The sequence below is a fragment of the Eumetopias jubatus genome, unplaced genomic scaffold, assembly GCF_037043125.1.
Source record: "Eumetopias jubatus isolate StellerSeaLion01/CBP00866 unplaced genomic scaffold, mEumJub1_p1.0 scaffold_12, whole genome shotgun sequence".
NCBI lineage: Eukaryota > Metazoa > Chordata > Mammalia > Carnivora > Otariidae > Eumetopias > Eumetopias jubatus.
In genome coordinates this window covers 28,660,368-28,679,782 of record NW_028274818.1, presented here as the reverse complement: position 1 = coordinate 28,679,782, position 19,415 = coordinate 28,660,368, and the positions used below count along the sequence as shown (strand labels likewise).

At 52.4% G+C, this 19,415-nt stretch overlaps 1 protein-coding gene across 5 annotated transcripts in view; it reads left to right on the top strand.

Annotated features, from left to right (window-relative positions):
* NAV1 (neuron navigator 1) overlaps window positions 1–19,415 on the top strand; it is a 239,136-nt gene that overhangs the window by 71,098 nt on the left and 148,623 nt on the right. For all 5 annotated transcript variants that reach the window (XM_088017120.1, XM_028120112.2, XM_088017122.1 and 2 more), the window contains exons 2-3: window positions 111–863; window positions 4,883–4,986. In XM_088017120.1, the coding sequence (XP_087873246.1) occupies window positions 142–863; window positions 4,883–4,986 (826 nt within the window). In that variant the 5' untranslated portion in view covers window positions 111–141. The remainder of the gene's footprint in view (window positions 1–110; window positions 864–4,882; window positions 4,987–19,415) is intronic.

The following is a 19,415-nucleotide window of genomic DNA, read 5'->3' as shown; positions in this document are numbered from 1 at the left end:
AGCCTGGATGCCTGTGCCTCCTCCCCTGACCCTGGCATCGCCTGTATACACTCAGGAGCAGCAGCTTGGGATGGGGCCTAACGTTCCTCTTTTCTCTCCTCTCTCTGCAGGACAGTAGTCCTCACTGCTGCCTTGCTAGCCATGAATGGGATGGCCAACGTGAACTCTGCCAGCCGCCCCCACTATGCCTCCTCCATCCCTGTGCCTCGAGCTGCTTCCCAGACCAGGACTCATACACCAGGCGCCTCTCCCCAGCTGCGGCCACGCCAGGCCGGCCTGGCCCTAAGCCCCCAGCGTGCAGCCTCCCCAAGACTGGGCAAGGCGGGAGGCCCTTCCAGAAACTCCTCTCCTAAGGCCTCCCGGGGGAGAGGCTCCCCCAAGGCTTCTGGGGTGGTGAGAGAGTCAGCTGAGGGTGGCGAAGGCCTTTCCAGCTCCCCATGGAGCAGTCCCAGGGCAACCCCAAAAGCAGCCCTCTCCAGCTGGGCTGGGGCCAGGAGAGTTGGGGAGACACAAGGCACCCAGGGAAAGAAGAAGGTGGCTCAAGAAGGGATTCCAGTCCGCCAGAGCCGGGGCAGGAGCCCGTCCCGAACAAGCTCTCCTGGAGAAACTCAAATACCAGGGGCTCCTGAAGGTCGAAAACTTCCTACCTACCCAGGAAAGGATCAAAGAGATGCAAACTACAGAAGTTCAGGGGTCCCCAGGTCTTTGGAGCCTGATGCCGGGGCAGTATCAGGGGCTTCCTCCCCAGGGTGCAGCCCCCTGCCGAGCAAACGCCCCTCCCCCACCCCTGGGGCCATCAGCTTCGCTTCGGGCCATCAGCAGAGTCAGCCAGTCACCGCCACAGTGGCCCCCTTCCAGTACAGGTGAGCTGGGGGGAGCAGGTGGGGAGGGAAGCAGGGAGGCATGGAGCTGGCACCCAGCAGCCAGCCCCAAGAGAAGGGGGCCTCGATCCATCAAGTACATTGTTTTTTTAATAAAAATATCTTTACTAAAATGGCCACATTAAGTAAACTAAATTTTAATTATTAAGTGTCACACAGTTTTGAAATGCTCAAATGCAAATTAAGTACCTCTCTGGCTAGCCTGACGTCCTGGGCTTTTTCTCTGCGCTGGTGTGAGGAGAAATCCACTTACAATCTAGGGTTTAGAGAAGCTTGTACACCGTTCCCGGGACATGGCGGGGGGGGGCGAGGGGGGGTTCCTCTGTGGCAGCAGAACATCTGGGGGGTGGGGGTGGGGAACTATAGGAGTTTCACTTGTACTAGAAGCCAACAGTGTGACTTGGTCTCTGAAAAGTTCCAGACACTCTTATACCACAGTTAGAGACATCCGGGGCCCAGGACCAGGAAGCCGGTAGTCCTACTCTATTCGCCATTGGTCATGCCTCTTTTAGAGTATCACAGTTAGGAAAGCCACATTTTAAAAGGGCATTGATGCCCAAAAATACACTTCAAGAAAGGTGAACAGGTTGATGAGGGATCCAAAAAAGGCTTTAGGAGAATGATTAAAAGAGCTGAAGCAGTTTACTTTGGAAAAGGGAGGCTTAGAGAGGGTCTGAGAGCTGTTCTCAAATATTTGAAGAGCTGTCATGTCATAAGATGAATTAGATTTAGCCGGTGCGGGTCCAGAGCACTGAGTTGGTGTCACGGGGTTAGAAGTCAGTTTGAGACAAATTGGAAGCTCAGGAGGAAGAACTTTCCAGCAACTGGAGAGGTTTACAAATGACTGATAAGGCAGTGAGCTTCCCATCATGGCAGGAATTCTAGCTGACACCGTGATCAAAGGAAGTCATCATTTGGGTGATCCCTGCCTCTGGGAACATCTCTTCTGCCTGATGTACCACCCACACAGCGCGCCCATGTTCCTTCTCCAAAGGGAGTCCTCCTGTCTGTGTCTGTCCATCTGTCCCTCATGACCTCCACTGAGATTCTCCAGCTGGTGAGAGAACTCAAGGAAGCACGCATGCAGGGCAGACCTTCCTTCGAATGGCCTTTTCCCAATCAGTACAGTGTCTCCCTGGTGACTCTGGCTTTCTTCTCCTACCTGATTTCCTTCTACCTGACATCCTTCATTTTGAATTCAACCTTCGGGAAAAGTGGGCATTAAATCGTTTAAGATTTTACATTATCTACCCTACACGTCCCCCGGCAGATTTAGACTCTGACATTTTCCAAAGAGGTCAGAACTTCTTCCTTTGAACATTTCAATGCAACCTGAACAGAACCGTGTTTCCTTCACTCAGCAAACATTTATTGCATGTTTGCATTTCAACAGAAATGGAAATGTGTTGTACCAACCTGGGGGGGGGGGGCAGTTTTCTTCACCATCCACCTCCTAGACCTTGCCTGTTTCAGGCCCTGGGTTAGGGTTGCAGGGAGGGCCGTGGTTCGGGCAAGGGCAGATTAGGACGAGGGACACCCCTAGGTGCCACTGGAAGATGGGAGGGAGCCCAGTACACCCTGCGGGGCCTGGAGTGCCTGCCACGGGTCACTCTGCCAAGGGCCAGGCTGGGCTACCCTTGCAAGTTGCATAGCCAAGGAGGTGCCATCAGCTCCCTAGAAGGCACAGACATCCTGTTTTCATGGAAATCTCCTGCCCCCACCCCCGGCACCTTGGCCTTCTGCAAAGTCCCAGCTGCTCCTGGAAACAGGTTATTGTGCTCCCTCCCCATCTCCAGCCCGGTCCTGCCCCACCTGCTTCTCCAGGGAGCAGATCGCCAGCCTTCTCTTGCCCTGCCCTATCCTCCATAGCCATCTCTGTCCACGGGGTCCAGGTACGGTCCTTCCCAAGGAAGTATATCTCCTGCCTCTTCTCTGACCCGCCACCGCCTCCCTCTGGTCCCCCCGGCTCTCTGGACCCCAGAGAAGGTGTAAATGCCTCTCAATCCGCTCTCCAGATCCTCTGCTCTCATACAGCTGGTTTCCGCAGATCTACAACCTCATTCTCCTCTGCTCTCCTGGAAGAGAGCCCTTTACAGCTTCAGTACCCTGGGGCTGCCTTTTTCCACCTGCCTAGTGTTCTCTTTTTCCAAAAGTTCTCTCCTTCCCTCCTCAGGCTGGCCTTTGGTCAGACTTCACTGAGGAGGGTGCAGTCAGTGGGGTCAGGAGGGTAGGGTTATTGGTTTTCTTCTATCTGGTTCAACCTCTAACCAGCTTCAGGCATAGATGAAACTGTCCATTTGGGCTGGAGAGTGAAGGGAGGCCTGGGGTCCTGGCCGAGTTTGGGGAGGTGGAGGCAGGCAGAGATGAGAGTGTAGAACCGACTGAGGTTAGAGACATGGAGGCCACCTTCCTCGGTGCTCCTGGGCCAGTGCACGCCCACTCACCCTGGCAGCATAATTATGGCACCAACAAGCATGACAGCAAAGTATTTGTATTTCTAACGCTAGTTCTTGCTACCTGCTCTGGGTCAGGCGGTGCTTAGCTCTACCTGTATGATGCTATTCAGTGAAACATGTACATTACCTAGAATTCCCTCTCCCCGGTAGAATGTCCTATTGTTTTCTCACCAGTATGTTGCATCCCTTCAAAAACCCAAGTCTATATTCATTTCTTCCAAGAAACCAACCAACTCCAGTTTTTCTTTGTCCCCCTGATACTCGAACATCAGGCTGATATTGAATTGACAGCAGTACATGGTGAGCGACCCCCTCAGACCGAGCACTCCCCAGGGCAAGATGAGGTCTCCTGCTTTCTCTGAGTACCCCCCACCCTGCTCTATCGCAAGCCCCCAGCTCAGGGGCCTGCAGACACACAAGAGCCCAACACTGCCTGCATGGCTTAGAGAGAGCCATGCAGGAGCAGCAAACACCTCACACAACCCTGGACTGTCAGACTGATCTGGGCCTTGGAGTCCATCTCTTCTATCCCATGATGGAAGTGGGACTCGGAGGAGAAGAGATTTGCTCTGCATTTCACTGTGAGTTAATAGCAGAGCTGAGCCCAGAGTCCCAGATTTGGGTTGAAAAAAAGGAAAAACTGGAGAGAGAAGACAAATCTCAGTAGCACTGGAGACTCACAGGGTCCCCCAAGCCCAGCCCCCGGCCCCAGGACCAGACATCAACTTTCCCTCCTGCCTGCACAGCTCTCCCCGCCCCCTCCTGCCAAGCTGCCAAAGGGTCCATTTAGCTGGAGACAGCGGGCGGACGGGTGGGCGGGCCAGCTCTGAGAGCCCAGGGTAATTGCCTATAATAAAAGCTCCCACAGCCTTTGTTCCTGGGAGCGATTGTACGGTTGGGGTTGTGCTCAGAAGTCTGCGTGCACTTGGGAGCTGGTGCCCGGAGACCTCACCCTTCCTTCCTGCTGCCACACTGGCCCAGCATGGACTTATGCTCCTGGGAGTCGCTGTGACCTCAGCTGAGCCTACCCTTCCTTCTTCCCTGCCTCCTCACTGCCTGGACTGTGAGCAAGCCCAAGGAGGCCTGCGTGCCCTCTAAGCCCTCATAAGGAGTCGGTGACCTGCGCTTCAGAGGGAGTTCTTCCCTCTGTGTGTGAACACGGCTGTAATCCAGGCACAGCCTGAGGGTAGGGACCATGGCAGGATGCAGGACCCAAGGCCTGCAGTTACTCTGGGTTTCCTCTGTCCTGTGGGCGATTGGTGTTCCTGGGATCGGTGGAACACCAAAGGGTGACTGGCATCAGGCATCCCAGTGCCCTCACGAGTTCCCCCATTTTCTACCACTGGCCTCACTTTGCCCAAGTCCTGCTTCGTGCTGAGGACACACACGTATCCATGCTTGCCAGGGAAGGCCCAGCTCAGAGGGGTGCAGAGCACTAGCACAGGAGAAGAACTGAGCTCCAAGGGGGTATCCTTAGACCCTTGGAGAAGCTTCAAGGCCAGGACAACCTCTGTGATGAGTGACCACCCCTTCTCTGTCCCACAGGCTTCAGACGGACCAGGAACCTGGCCCCCTCCCTCAGGCCAGCTGGGTCCTTGATGGCTACTCCGGCTGCCCTGGTGGGACTGAGGAGAGCTTCTCCTGTGCAGGTGAGTGTTCTAGAGGAAAGACTTCCTCCTGGGCTGGGGAGGCCACCAGACTAGAAGTCTCCTCACTGCCCCTGTGGGAGAAGAGACCTGGCTAGACAGGTCCTTCTCTTCACAATGAGCCATCAGCCTGCGAATTGCACTTTGAGTTTTTGCCATGCTTGGCGCAACCCAGGGCTGGTCCATCAAATCCAGGGGCACGTCCAAGTCAGGAGGGGGAAGTGGCCAGGGGGTGCCCTGTTTATCCAGTGCTCAGGTCCGGGAGTCACCGAGGCCATGACAAAAAAAGGAACAGGCTAGGAGATTGAGAACCAAGAGCCAGGTTCCAAGCAAAGCCCAGATGAACAGTGGAGGTGCTGGGAACCAGCGAGGCAGCCCAAAGCCATCTGGCTAACTGCCTCACAGCTGCTGCCTCTCCCAGGACCACTCCCACACCTGTCACCTTCTCTGGGGCACCCAGTAGTCACAACATATCACCTGATGCATGTCGTACTGGTGCCTGAGCCTCAGGAGCCAGAATGTGAGGCTTACCAAGAGGAGCCCCAAAACTGGAACACAGTGATGCTCTGTAGGGGCAGAGATGCTGCGTGTCCCCAGGTGCATCCTCAGGCCAGTGTCTGGCCCACGGCAGGGGCTCAGCAGGTGTCTCTGACTGAATGACTGGTGAGCAGATGGGGGAATGCTTGTGTGCCCTAGGTCAGGTCCTAGATTGGTCAGATTCTAAACTCTTAGCGGGGTTTAGGTGTGTGTGTTGATTTTCTTGCAACATTAAAAAATACCTAGAGGATGACTGTGGTACACACGAGAGGTACTCGAGACTCCACACTGCTGGGCACCGGCTCTGTCTGTCCTTTAGTTTCCAAAGGGGGCTTGTCCTAGGAAAAGGACGAGCTTGCTTTTGGCAAACCTGAGATTGTCCAGAGGTTTTGTCTCAGCTTCATTTCGGAGCTTGACTCCGGTGGGCAAAGTTCGGGCGCACGACACAGCCTGACCCTGATGCCTTTGGACCCCAGTAGGATGCCATTCCTGCTTTCTTCGTCCCCTCTGTGCAGGTGGTTGGGTGTTCCTCTAGGCTGGGGGCCGGGCCCTTTGAGCCTTCTGCCAGCCTGGGCCCCAGCAGTGGTCTTGGGGCCATTGTGACCCCGAAGACAGAGCAGCAACACTCACTCCATGGCAAGCCTTGTAAAGGAGGTTTATGGGGGTGGAGCCTGGGCATCTAGAAAGTAAGCCATTGCCTCCCACAATAAGTACACCCGCAGAGGAACCAGGGCATGGTGGGGGACAAAGGAAACCAAATGTCACTGGCACTGAAAAACCATCAGAATTAGAATGTGGTAACCAGGAAACTATGTGCAGCTCTATTTTTACATTTGCAGTTTTGTTAGTGTAATGGCTTCCTTATGTGTATGCCACTCTGTTGGAGTCTAATGATCTCCACCTAACTAGGCTCTTGTTCATAATCATTATCCGATGAGCTGGGGAGAGGACTTTCACTTTTAGCATCTGCCCCAGCCTGACTTTAGGAATCCCTCAGGCTCGTCAGCTGGAAGACCATCCTTACCAGCCAGCTCTGGGCGTGTCCGATAGATCCCAGGTTGGGTTCCTCTGTGAGGTGGAGTGCCGGTGAACCTTTGGAGGTGAGAGAAAAGGGAGAAGCCCTTGCTTCCTCCAAGGCTCCTGGGGAGGAGAAACCAGGTTCACTGCCTCTGCTCTGCCACTCCCTAGTCATCATGGCGATCCATGTCAGCCAAGGCTATGCCGAGCAAGCCGATGGGTTGGATGGAGAGAGAGAGATTTAGGGTCTGCTTGTGCTTTGTAGGGGAGCCTGCACTCTAAGCCTGAAGAAAACAGAGATGAGAAGAGAGACAATGGAAGACTTCCATTTTATGCCCTGTTCCCCTACCTCTGAACTTCACTCAGAGCATTACATGATTCATTCATTCATTTCTTCTTTCATTCAATCAACAAACCATCAATGAGTGTTTGCCTTGTGCCAAACACTGTGCTCAGCACTAAGGTAAAAGATGAATAAGGGGCACCTGGCCGGCTCAGTCAGGAGAGCATGCTACTCTTGGTCTTGGGGTCATGAGTTCAAGCCCCACATTGAGCATGGAGGCTACCTTAATAATAAATAGATAGATAGATAGATAGATAGATAGATAGATAGATAGATAGATAAATTTAAAATGGCATTCCTATAGAAAAAAATAAAACAAAGAGATGAATAAGACTCTGACCTGTTTCAAGGAGTTCATAGGCTAGAGATTCACTCCAGTGAGCCTGACCCAGAGGATTGGTTGGCAGTGACCTGCCCTTGTAGGAACTGATCCGGCAGCCCAGTCAGTCCTGCCCACATGAAGCCCTCTAGCACGAGGAGGACACTGGCATTACGCCCCTCAATTTGTAGAAGGATATTTGGGTGCCTTGGAGAATAGAATACCATATCCTATAATGGTGTCATTCACAGAATCCAGCACAGTTATTGACCATGTGATTCCCATATCAATTTGTAGACGACAAGGGGCAGGTCTGCTTTCTTTTGTAGCTCAAACATCCTTCCTTCTTGTTTGTGAACCCGTCTTGCTCCCCATGACCTAGCACAGTGCTCGCTGATCAGTGTTTGGTGAAATGGTGAATTGAGAGAGTGAATAAGGAACCCAAGGTCAGGGGGTTGACTACACAAGTCAGTGATCAGTGATCCTCTGTGGGCCTGCTTCTTGCTGGCTGATGAGGAGCAACCAGCCTTTCTGCTGTTCTCTTCCCAATATGGCCCTCTCAGACATCCAGGCATCTGGCGGGACAGAGGCCTTGAGGGGAGCAGGGAAGACTAAGACCTTTCTCAGCCTTGTACTACTTTCTTACTTATTCTGCCTGGGAATGGAGTCCAAATGAGGTGAGATAAGCTTTGTAGAGCAGGAAGAGAATTTCCCACAATGACTTGCCACACACAGTGGTGTTGGGCCTTGGCCTTCATATGTCCCAGGGGTGTTCTGCACCTAGCCCATGGGTGTTTGGGTGTGTGCCCTGACGCACTTCTTGGCTCACTTGGCAGTGCTGGTGAGGGACCCGTGCTGGTCCCATCTGCCAACACTCCCCTTGGTGCCACCATCAGATCTTAATTTGGAAAGCCAGTGGAAGCCAGTGCTGACATTTCTGTGTGCCCACGTGTGTGAGGCCGTGTGCAGGAGGACTGGGAAAGGTTGCCCCAAGGTTGACACAGGTTCCTTAATTACTTCCACTTTGTGGCATGTTTGAGTGCTAAGTGGACACATAATGAAGGGTACTTTCTCTCATCATCACATGTGTTGCTGGGGAACAAGCTAGAGCTTCCTCCCCGCCTTGCTTCTCACACAAGGCTTGATATATATAGAATAGGAGGGGCAGTGTAGAGTTTGGCCTCATGCTGGAGTTGTTTTGTTTTTCTCCTTCTTTCTTCTCCCTTGTCGAGCCGACTCCATCTTTAAGCCAGAATTAAGTTTTTTCATGTTTTGTGGATTTGGGAGCAGGGATAGAGTCCCCCTTCTGAGAAAACTTGGATACCTGGTGTGCCCTCCGCCGGGGGCAGGAGAGAGGTCTGGTCACTGCATTCCCTGGGAGAGGAATTTGTTCAGGGCTCTTAGGTGGCTCCAGCACAGTAGAGCAAGCCCCCCGTGCTCTTCTGGGGGCTTCAGGCCAACTCCAAGTATCCCAGGGCTACCGATGACTTGGCAAATCAAAGAACACAGGAAGTCAAAGCTCTAATGAACTTTCCCCATCACCGACGTGTGGCCTCATTTTCCATGGGGAGCGATGTGGCTCAGAGAGAAACAGACTTGTTCACGACTGCCTGGTTCGTTAGCAGGGGAATTGAAGCCAGGACTCCTGCCTTTTGGTGTCCCCAACTCTAAAATGACCAAGTGGTAACCATGACTACCATTTATTGAACACCTACTAGGTGCAGGGCTCCGTGCTAGATGCTTCCCGTGAAGTCCTTCATGAGCATCTTCTGCAACCCTTTAGAGGTGGAACTGTTATTCTGTGCAATAGATGAGGAAACTCCAGCTCAGAGAAGTTACATGAACTAGCTTGTCTGGGGACACACAGCTAGGGGGGCTGTGCCAGGATTTGAATCCTGGCTTGTCAAAAAGCCCAGCCTTCCAGCCTTCCAGCACTGCTCCCCTGCCTTCCCGCTGCTCCCAGCACTCACTGGGTCACTGGCACACTGTCTCCCTTAACCTCCGCCAAATGGTGGGGAAGGAAACAGGGTCAGGGAGCCATAGTCCTGCTGACATCGTTCTCAACGTGAGCAAGCCCCGGGATGTCACTGGCTTCTCTGTCATCCCAAACCTGTGTCATTTCATGCTGAGTTCACACTGCCGTGTTCCCTGCCCTCTGGGGACTTTCAAGGTGCGCCGAGCCTGATGTCCTAGCCATCCGTGGAGAGAGAACGTGCAGACAATTGACTAGAAAACACAGGCCGAGTTCAGGGGCAGATGGTATTAGCTCTGTTGTCAGGGCTCAGGCAGCTCCGTGCCGCTGTAGGCCAGAGGAGGCTCGGGAGTTCGGGGGTCTCTGGAGGGCCAGTTTGGGTAAACAGGGTGGCCGTCCGGGACCAAGTCGGCTTCTAGGAGCTGGGAAGGGAGGTAATAATAACACCGCGCAGCAGTGGCTAACACTTGCTGTGGCTTCCTCTGCATCAGGCCCTGCCAGTAAGCACCTTCGATCCTTCTAACAACCGTGTGAGAGTCGGAACAGCTCCCTAGCTTCGTATCACAGCTTTACCACTTGCTATCGGTGCAGCCTTGGGTAAATGATCTAATCTCTCTGTGCCTCCATGATGATGACAGTACCTTCACCATGAGGACCAAATGCACCAATGTATAAAGTGCTTAGAGGAGCACTGATACATAGTAACTGCTTAATATGCGTTATTGTTCCTTACTGAGGAGAGTGCTGTTACTAACATGCCCACTTTACAGATGAGGAAATGAGGAAAGGCTACGCGACATGCCCAGAGTGGTCCAGCCGGGATTGGAACCCAGGCAGCTGGCCTTTGGACGTCACGCTCTTAGCCATGCATGCCATGACCTTGCTGGAAGGGAACATGTCCCAAGTCCTGCGGTGCCACCGGGAAGCCGGGGAGGGGCAGCGGGATAACCAGCAGGACAGAGCCTAGCTCTAGGAGGGGCCTGTGAAGGAAGAGGCCAGAGAAGTGAGGTCATCTGAGGTACCCTGCTGGAGGAGTTTGAAATAGAAACTAGAGGGATCTGGATTCTATTTCTTAGGAGGAGGAAAGGGGGAGGGAGGAGGCTGAGTGACTTCGCAAGACAGCATTTGGCTGGGAATGGGATTAATCTCCAAGCAGTGAATTTGACCCAGTGGGAGCCGTTTTAGTGGAATGTCAAAATGGTTGTCCTATAGAGAATTGTCTCCTATACCCCGTACCTGTCTGACCTCGACTCAGCTTCCTTCTGGCAGGTTTCTGGAGATTCAGCTCTCCCAACTGAGAGGAACTTCTTTAGTTCTTCCTGGGAAGCGCTGGCCTCTTGTTTCGTTCTCTCTCTGTGCGCCTGTGGGCCACGGGAAGGCCCTGAGGATAAGGGTATGTACTGGGAGGAGGTAGGCCCAGTTACTAGGAATCTCTCCAGATCCGACTACCCCATACAATTTCAGAGTGTTATCTAGGGGTCTCTGGGGCCGCTAGAAATTTCAGCCATGGGAGGAGGAAGGAACTTGAACTATTTGCTAAACTTTCACCACTGTCCTTCCATGACCAATGGAGAGAAACTTCCATAACTAATCCAGAGAAACCCCGTTTCAGTGATGCCCTAAAGACTTGACTTCACAGGTCTTTGTCCCATCCCTTGAGGCAAAAGCTGGCCAGTCCTGTTCACAACTTCTGAGAAACAGGGTCTCCCTGGGAAGGCCTGCAGGCAGCTTCATCTCAAGGAGCCCTGGCTCCAAGAGAGGCTTTAGTCCCTCCCTCTGGCACCACTGAATGGGCAGAAACCGAAACACAGTGCTCCCCCCCTTCCCTGTACTTCCTCTATCCCCTTGATAAGAGGATTAGGGTCCCCCACAGAGAGACTTCCCCCCCACACACAATAAGGCCGCCCAGCAGGCCCGCACGGAAGGAGCTCTGGGGAGAGGCCGTTGAAGAGAGTGAGCGACGTAGACACAATAAGCAGGAAGATTAAGTGCTGAGAATTACCCCAGTCATAATATCCCTTGTCGCGGGTCCTTTAAGAGGCGGAAGGAATCAAAACCCCGCCTTCCTGTGTGTGGCTCCCGGGCTGTGGGAGTCCTGTGCTTCAGAGAGAGCTGAAGATAATTAAAGGGTCAGGGCAGAGAGAGGGTCAGCGAGTGTGGGGTCATCCAAGCCCTGGGGGGGCGAGGGGAGGGGGCAGGACAGAGAAGCGGTTAGTCTTAGTCATCCCTTCTCTCAAGAAAATCATCCCACCTCCACAGAGGGCTGGAGAAGCAAATGAGTGTGTTCCGTGTTGAGAATGATCGAGGTCACGTTGATAAGAGAACTTCCGAGTGGGAGGAGAGCTCAGCCCCATCAGACGTGGAGGGCGAGCGGCTCTCGTGTTCACATAAAGACTGGCACAGTCCAGGGCCAGGAGCTTGACCCAGTGAGCTTGCTGCGTCCTGCCTGCCCGAGAACCTGGGTTTCTGTGGGGCAGGAAGAAGCACAGAGGTGGTAAGCTCCTTGGGATGAAATCAGACTGGGTGAAAGGTAGAGTTCTCATCATGCTTTGAAACTCCCACCCGTCATACCAATGACTATTCTTAACATTTGCAGAGCAGTTTTTATATACTAAGTAATTGCCAGTGATTATTCTATTAAAATTCAATGAAATTCCTGTGTTAAGTTTAATGTCTCTTTAGAAATCTAACAAGGGGCGTCTGGGTGGCTCAGTCGTTGGGCGTCTGCCTTCAGCTCAGGTCGTGATCTCTGGGGTCCTGGGATCGAGCCCCGCATCGGGCTCCCTGCTCCATGGGAAGCCTGCTTCTCCCTCTCCCACTCCCCCTGCTTGTGTTCCCTCTCTTGCTGTGTCCCTCTCTGTCAAATAAATACATAAAATCTTTAAAAAAATAAATAAAAACCTAACAAAAACTCTCATAAAGCACAGAGGTGCCCCCTGAGAGAATGGGTATAGCCCTGGTATGTGAGCATCTTTCTCTCCAGAGTAGTGAGAGGGTCCCCAGCTGGTTCTAGGTCAGGTGGGTAAAGGTTTCTCCCTACTCTTGCAGTTGTTTTTAACTTTTTAGCTTCAAGGACCTCTTTCAGAACCTGGTTAGCATTATGATATGTCTCCCCAGACAAATGGACTCTTCACAACACAAAACTTATATTTGACGGTTGGTTTCACGGACCTTCTCAAACCAGTTTGTGAACACAGGTTAGGAAGTTCTCCTCTTCAGTAATAATATCACAGCGTTGGCCAGACAACCTCAGGTTTGGACCTTTTGTTTTCTGTCATCAGGTTTTTGTGTTTCCTTGGCCCACAGTGAGGTAATGGGATTTATTACAAATGCGTCGGTTCTGCTCTAAAGCAGCATGTTGAGTATTATCTTTGAGGTTCCACTTAGTGTTGTGATTCAATGACCTTAAAACAATCAACTCTGCATGGATAGGTCAGATTTGATTCTAGGTTTGCCCATGTAACAGGTCAGATTTGATTCTAGGTTTGCCCGTATAACAGGATACATGCACACAGGCAGTTTGTGTGTCTCCGTACGTGCACACAGGCAGTTTGTGTGTCTCTCTTTGTACATGGGTACAGCTGCACGCACACAGGCTACCCTTGTCCCTCTTCATCCCCCCTCACAGGCCTGTGGTTGCCATGACAACTGATCTGGGCTGGTCCTAGTCTAGGGGCAGTGGACCTGGGTGTTGCAGAGCTCATCTGGAGCCCAATGTGCAATGAACACCCCAATGGATGTGTATGGAACAGTTGCCATGGCAACATACAAGCCAAACACATGTGGGAAACATCTAAGACTTCTTATCCTGGTCTCTTTATTAGCTCAAGGAGCACAGGGATCTAATTTTAAATGAGTGCAATTTCAGAGTCGTCTAGATTAGGTGTTTTCCTTTGGCCTTTCCCTGCTAGAAGGCCATGAGCAGAGGGATTTAAGGTTCTCCACCCCGTACTTCCACCTAATTTCTTACGTAACCAATGAGAACACGTTTCATTACAGGAAGATGGAGGCATTCTCTTAAGGCCACATAGCAAGTCAAGAAGAGAACCAGGACCTCTAAGACTTGAGAAGAGGGAAGTCCTGAAGGGGTCCTGCACTGGTTGGTACTGCCACGTCCACTAGAAGTGACCAGGACCCCAGGACAAAGGGCATGAGGCTGAGCTACAAAGGGCAAGGGGCTGGTGGTGCTGTAGGTCACCAAGGGAGGAATTCTCTGCCCTTGTCCCCAGGATTCTGTGGGCCAGGTTTAATGTGACTGCACTCCTAGACCCCCATGCAGACCTCAGGTGCAGTGGGCATCTGGGTTACAGGGAGCAGGGGTGGGATTAGGCCTGGACCAGAGGACAGGCAGGAATCATGAGAGGGCAAGGTTACCAGGTGGTGGAGCCAGAGCCGTGAAGGCCTTGAATGCCTCGCAGGGTCAGCGCTTGGCTCTGTACCAGCAGGTATCAGACTTGGAGAGCCCGGTCCTGCACCTGCAGCTGGACATGCTGGGCTTTGGGCTCGGGTCCTGTTTCCCTGTATGATAAGAGGTGACTTACTGCCTTCTCAGGGTCTACTCTCTGCCCTTCCCATTTCACCAGGTGGCAGGCTCATCCCTGTCCTGTTGGCGTAGAGGCTCAGGGGAGCTGCATCCAGGCTGCTGTGAGCCCCGAGGAATGTGGGTTGTAGTTTAGAATTTCTCAGCATTTCTACCCTCCTAAAAGCTCTCCCTGAGATAGTTAGGCCAGAGGGTAGACTAAGGCCTATGATCCCTGGCTCCACACCCGGCCTTTGGTTTGCTGAGCCTGATTTTCCCCCAGTAGGCGGGCAAATAGCAAATCTCTTCTGAGCCTGCACTGCTGACCTTGTGGCCCAGAAGAAAAATTCCCAACTCCTGGGCTTGGGCGCCTCCTTGGACCAGAGATGCTGAGCGAGGGCCTTGCAGAATCCATATTTCTACCAATGTCCTGGCAAAGCAAAGTAGCAACTGGGCTGGGAGGAAGCAAGTGGATCAATCTTGGAAGGCTTCCTGGATGAGGCCCTTGGAGGTATGAGGAAGCTGGTGCATCCATGTTGGACCACTGTGTCCATTGGCCCCTTTTCTTCTGCAGATGGCAGCGAAGGGTGGGGCTCAAATTCCAGCTGAGACTGTCACATATGCCAGGGAGCCTGGGCTCTGAGGACATCTTGCCCACTCTTGCCTCTGTCTTCCAGAGATGTCGCAAAGCTCTCCACACCTCCGAGTAGAGCAGAGATAGAGATGTTGGGGAGGAGAGGGTCTCAGTTGTGGTATGTCCCCAGGTCACTCCCCCGAAAAACTGGAGCTTCCCTTGAAGGGGCAAAGAGAGGGTCTGCTGGCCTCCCTGTGGCCCAGGGCTGCAGAGAAGGAAGCAAAGATGTTGCTGGGACCTCATCCCAGAGCCTGGTTCCCATTCCAGCACACCAGCTGCAGTGTCTCTCACCACGGGGTATTGAGAGGTCACTGTGTTTTCCATCCCCCACACATCTGTTCTGAGTCACGCATTCATTCATTTACTTGGTCGTCATTCACCAACTATTTCTGAGAGCCCACTATGTGCAAAGAGCCATGATGGGTTTTGAGAAAAAATTCATCATCAGTAGACCAAGCAAAGATGGATCCTTGGGAAACACAAAGGAGTGAATGAAAAATGTTGGCTCTGGATGTTCAGAGATTATTGAAGTGGCTGCAATGAACCATGTGGAGAGAGGGAAGGCGTCCTAGGGGAGGGCCGTTTGGCCTTCGGAAGGGCTGAGGAGAACAGAAGACGCCAATCCTTTCTCTAAAACCAGCTCCTCCGCACGTCTTCCCTGTCTTGGTTGAAGGCCAGTCCAATGTTAGAGTTGTCCGGGCCCAAATCCTTAGGATATGCTCCATTTCTGTAAACCCCACACACCCACACCTGGTCTATCAGCAGATTCTAATGGCTTCAGAATATAACTAGAGTCTGACCACTTTGCACCACTGCCAAAGTCACTACCCACTTCTAAGCCACCGTCCTCTCTTACCTCCGCTGTTGCGACTCTTCTGCCCATGAGCCTAAGCGGCAGCCAAAGTGACCCTCTCAAGGGGGAAGCTGGGTCCTGTCACTCCTCTTCTCCAAACTTGCCAGTGACTCCCATCCTACTCAGAGTAAAAGACCACGTCCTTGTCATGACCCAGAAGGCCTTCCACGCCCTCCAGTTATAACTGCCTCCAGTTATATCTCAGACCTCGCTGCCCACCGCCACCCCCCCCCTTCTTTCCAGCCACGCGGATCTCCATGCGATTCTGCTGCTGGGCCGGGCGCACTCTCCCACAGGGCTCTTCCCTCTGCCTGGAAATCTTCCCCCAGTTATCCATATAAATTGCTCCCTCTCTTCCTTCAGATTTTTACTCAGATGTCATCTTAACTAAAGCCTTCTTTGGCCACCATATTGAAAATTCAACTCCTACCGCTGGAGATTTCATATTCCCCTTCCTGCTTTGTTTTACTCCTGAGAGCTTTGTAGTAGCTAACATTTCTTTCTCATTTATTGTCTGTGTCTCCCGTTAGACTGGGAGTTCCACAAGGACAGGAGTTTGTGTCTGCAGCCTCCCGCACTCCTCATAGCTGGCACCTAGCGTGCACTGAACAGGAGGTGAGCAATGGGGAGCTGGTCATCAGGTTGTAGACGAGACTGTGCTGAGCACCGGCCATTTCAGCAGCCTCCTACCCGGACTTGCACACATTTTGAGTGCTCAAGAAGTCCCTGCTGATGGGTGGAATGACATAGGGGAATGACAGGGTAGAGAAAAGGACAGAAGGAGGTGGGGAGCAATGCTGGAGGGCACTCCACAAAGGCATAGGTATTAGAATCTGCTAGGGAGGTGATGAAAAAACCCTCATCATAGGGATCTGAGGAGGGCAGACTTAAAGAGGGTGTCTGTCACTCAGTTGGCCTGGCCCAGGGTGGGTGGGCTAGGCTTGCAGAGCCATGGGACTAGGTGCCTAGCTCTTGCTCTCCAGATCATGACCGTAAGCTCAGATATCAAGAAAACTCTTCCCTCTTCCCTGCTCTGACTTGGTCCTTGTTGGAACCAAGTTTGGACTCACTTGTCCACTCCCCCTCCGTCAGATCCCCTCTTCTCCCAAGGTTACCTTTCAAGGTCAACAGGGTGGAGGCAGCCCACCTCTCCTTTCTACCTTTTCCTGTCCTCCTCTCTCCCCAGTCTAATGCGGGAGCCCGCAGACCCCCCCCCCCAGACAACCTGGGTTGCATCTGTTGCCCAGCACATGGTGTGAGAATGTAAAATCACACAGCATGCCTTTCCTTGGCTGTGTGCCTGTGTCTTCATTCCTCAGATTGCTTTAAGTTCTCGGTCAACACATGTGGTCAAATCACTCATCCCACCCCACCGTAGAAAGTGCCATTGCCTTTGGAGATAGAGGAGTGGGATGATGAGTGGTTCTGGGGAGCTGGAAATTGAGGATTTTCATGATTCCAAACCAGCCTCTTTCCCCGCCTCCTCTTTGGAGACTGGGCAGGATCCAGTTGCCCTCCACAGAGCCCTGACATCACCAGGACCCACTCCCTGCCCAGCCAGTCCTCTCCCTCATCACATAGGATTTCTCTCATCGGACCTCCCCAGACTATCTGTTCTGTGGCTTGGGGAAAGAGGAAACGGCACAGATTGGGAGGGGCTCAGGGCGGGTTTGGGGATGATGTGACAGGGCAGGTCCCTCTCTTTTTAGGAATCACTCGAGGAAACATTCTGCACATATTGGCTTTATCGACTGATGCTGGAATGGCTGTTGCCACGGCAGCAGAGGCTCCCACTGCAGTAGAGGATGGTGGGAAACTCAAGGGATGTGAAAGGAATCAAAAAAGAACCAGATAGAAGGAGAGGTCGCATTAGGGAGCGTCTGAAAGTTCCAGGATGCCAAGATGACTAAAGAGGCCACCACGGGACGCCTGGGTGGCTCAGTCGTTAAGCATCTGCCTTCGGCTCAGGTCATGATCCCAGGGTCCTGGGATCGAGCCCCACATCAGGCTCCCTGCTCACCGGGAAGCCTGCTTCTCCCTCTCCCACTCCCTCTGCTTGTGTTCCTGCTCTCGCTATCTCTCTCTCTGTCAAATAAATAAATAAAATCTTAAAAAAAAAATAAAGAGGCCACCAACATGGCTATGGCACAGCCCTTTAGAGAGTGGCAGTGAGAAGATGAACAGTACCGGGTGGACGTGGACGGAGAGAGGACTAGGGGATTAGCACTGAATTAACTCATGAGATGAGCATGGAAGGTGTTTTCCATCTCATAAACTGACAGGTGGCCTCTCGTGCAGGAGGGATTGGGAGCGGTTAAAGGGTGGGATGGGGGGCTAGTGCCTCTCTTCTGGACAATCCTCTATCCTCAAAGGAGGCAGGATTTCAGGAGCTGTTTATTGAAGGAAAGGAAAGGAAAGGACTTGGGATTTGGGGCATGGGCTATCCCTGGAGAGGAGGCACGGAGGAACAAAAAAGGAGTAAAGACGGGGAAGAGACCAGGCTTGCACGCAGGCACCAGCGAGGGCTGGAAGAAAGGAGGGTCAGCTTCTGGGTGCAGTGGGCATGCAGGGACAAGGAAGTACAGGTGGACATAGCAAAAAGTGTAGCAAAAACTACAAACCTACTGGAGACGAGAGGCCAAATAAACCAAGGGGTGACAGCCTCAGGTCTGCCTACAGAAGTACGCACTGGGCGGGATGGACCACAGTGGAAATGATGGTTTTCAGCCAGATGGCAACCAGTTAATTTCTCCTTGTCCGCTAAAGAGATGATTTTACATACAGGGAAAAAACATAGAGATAATAAGCAAGAGCTACTGTAACCTGGTAAATCAGAGAACAAGGATCCCCAGATTCTCAAATCGCTATTTTTAGGAAAGGGGAAGTTCCTGTGTGATTGAATTAGGTGTGTCTGGTGCAAATTAGGGAATGACCCCTAAGTAAGGATGAGGACTTGAGAAGTGATTGTTTGCAGTTTCATTAAAAGTGCCCTGTGGGATGGGGGAGGAAGGGCATGGTTACCTGGAGACTTGGCACCAGTGATGGGGCTCGGTCCCTTCCTTGAGCTGGGATCTTGTGTTTGGGCATAAGCAAGAGGACCTCATGTGTGCCCAGAGAGAAAAATCCCAGGACTGGCCTCACCTTTGGGTGCTCTCTGTGGCTGGGGCTGTTCTGGCATGATACCACCTAAGTCCCTTTAACAAGATCTCTATTGCTTGTCATTCCCTATCTGAGATCACAAGCCTTGGTTCCACCCCTGAGTTTCCTAAGTGCTAGACATAGACTCTGAGGCCAGTCTGGTCTGCATGTGTCCGCTGGACCTTCTGCTAAGTTTTTGCACCCAGCCCCTTTTCTCTGCTCCTTTGAGGCAGCAGGGCGTGAGCCCGAACAACCTCTTGCTTTCTGCCCTCCTGGTCTGAACCCTTCTCTGTTTATACTGCTTAGTATTTCAGGAAGCCTTCAAGACCTCCTCCACCTCTTCTGCCTGGTGGGGCAGTCTCTTATTCCTACGCTCACATGTACCCAGCACCTAGCAAGGAAGTACCAGACTCTGGGGTTACAGCAGTGAATGAGACAGCCAGGGTCCCTGCTCTGCAGGGCTCAGTCTCCCGCAGGTCACTCCTGAAACTAGTATACACATACCCGTGTCTGCCTATCTGGGATGAGTGTGTTGGTGTCTGTGACATTGCTTTTTCACAGGGTCAGGATGATTATTTTCCCAGATCTGTGTTGTCTATCTTGTACTCCCCCTGTCAGACATTGAATTCCTTGAGGGCAGAATTCTCCATTTTTCTCTGTATTGACCAAAGCCCAGCCAAGGGCCCATGCTTCTTACCAACACCCCTCTGCTTGGGAACTGTGTGTTCTTGGTATTGTGGTAAGCACATCCTCTCAGTGATGATCCCTGTCCTTGCAGATTTTGTTGTATCTCAATCCAGCCCTGGGATTATGGAAGGCAGAGGCCTGGGGACAGACACTACCAGGACCCAAGAGTCATAGAGGGGACAGACCCAGTGTACAGCGCTCAGGCCTTCAAATCCATTGTACTAACACAGTTGTGGCATCTGCTTCCTGCAAGGTGCTGAGAGACATAGTTCTGTACCCAGAAAGCTCCAGTGCTGGTGGAGGAGACAGACATGTACACAAATACCTCTCACACCAAGCAGGCTGTGATGATTAGCACTAGGAAAGTGGGTGAACCATGAGACCCAGCCACAGGGTTGTTCAGATTCTAAGGA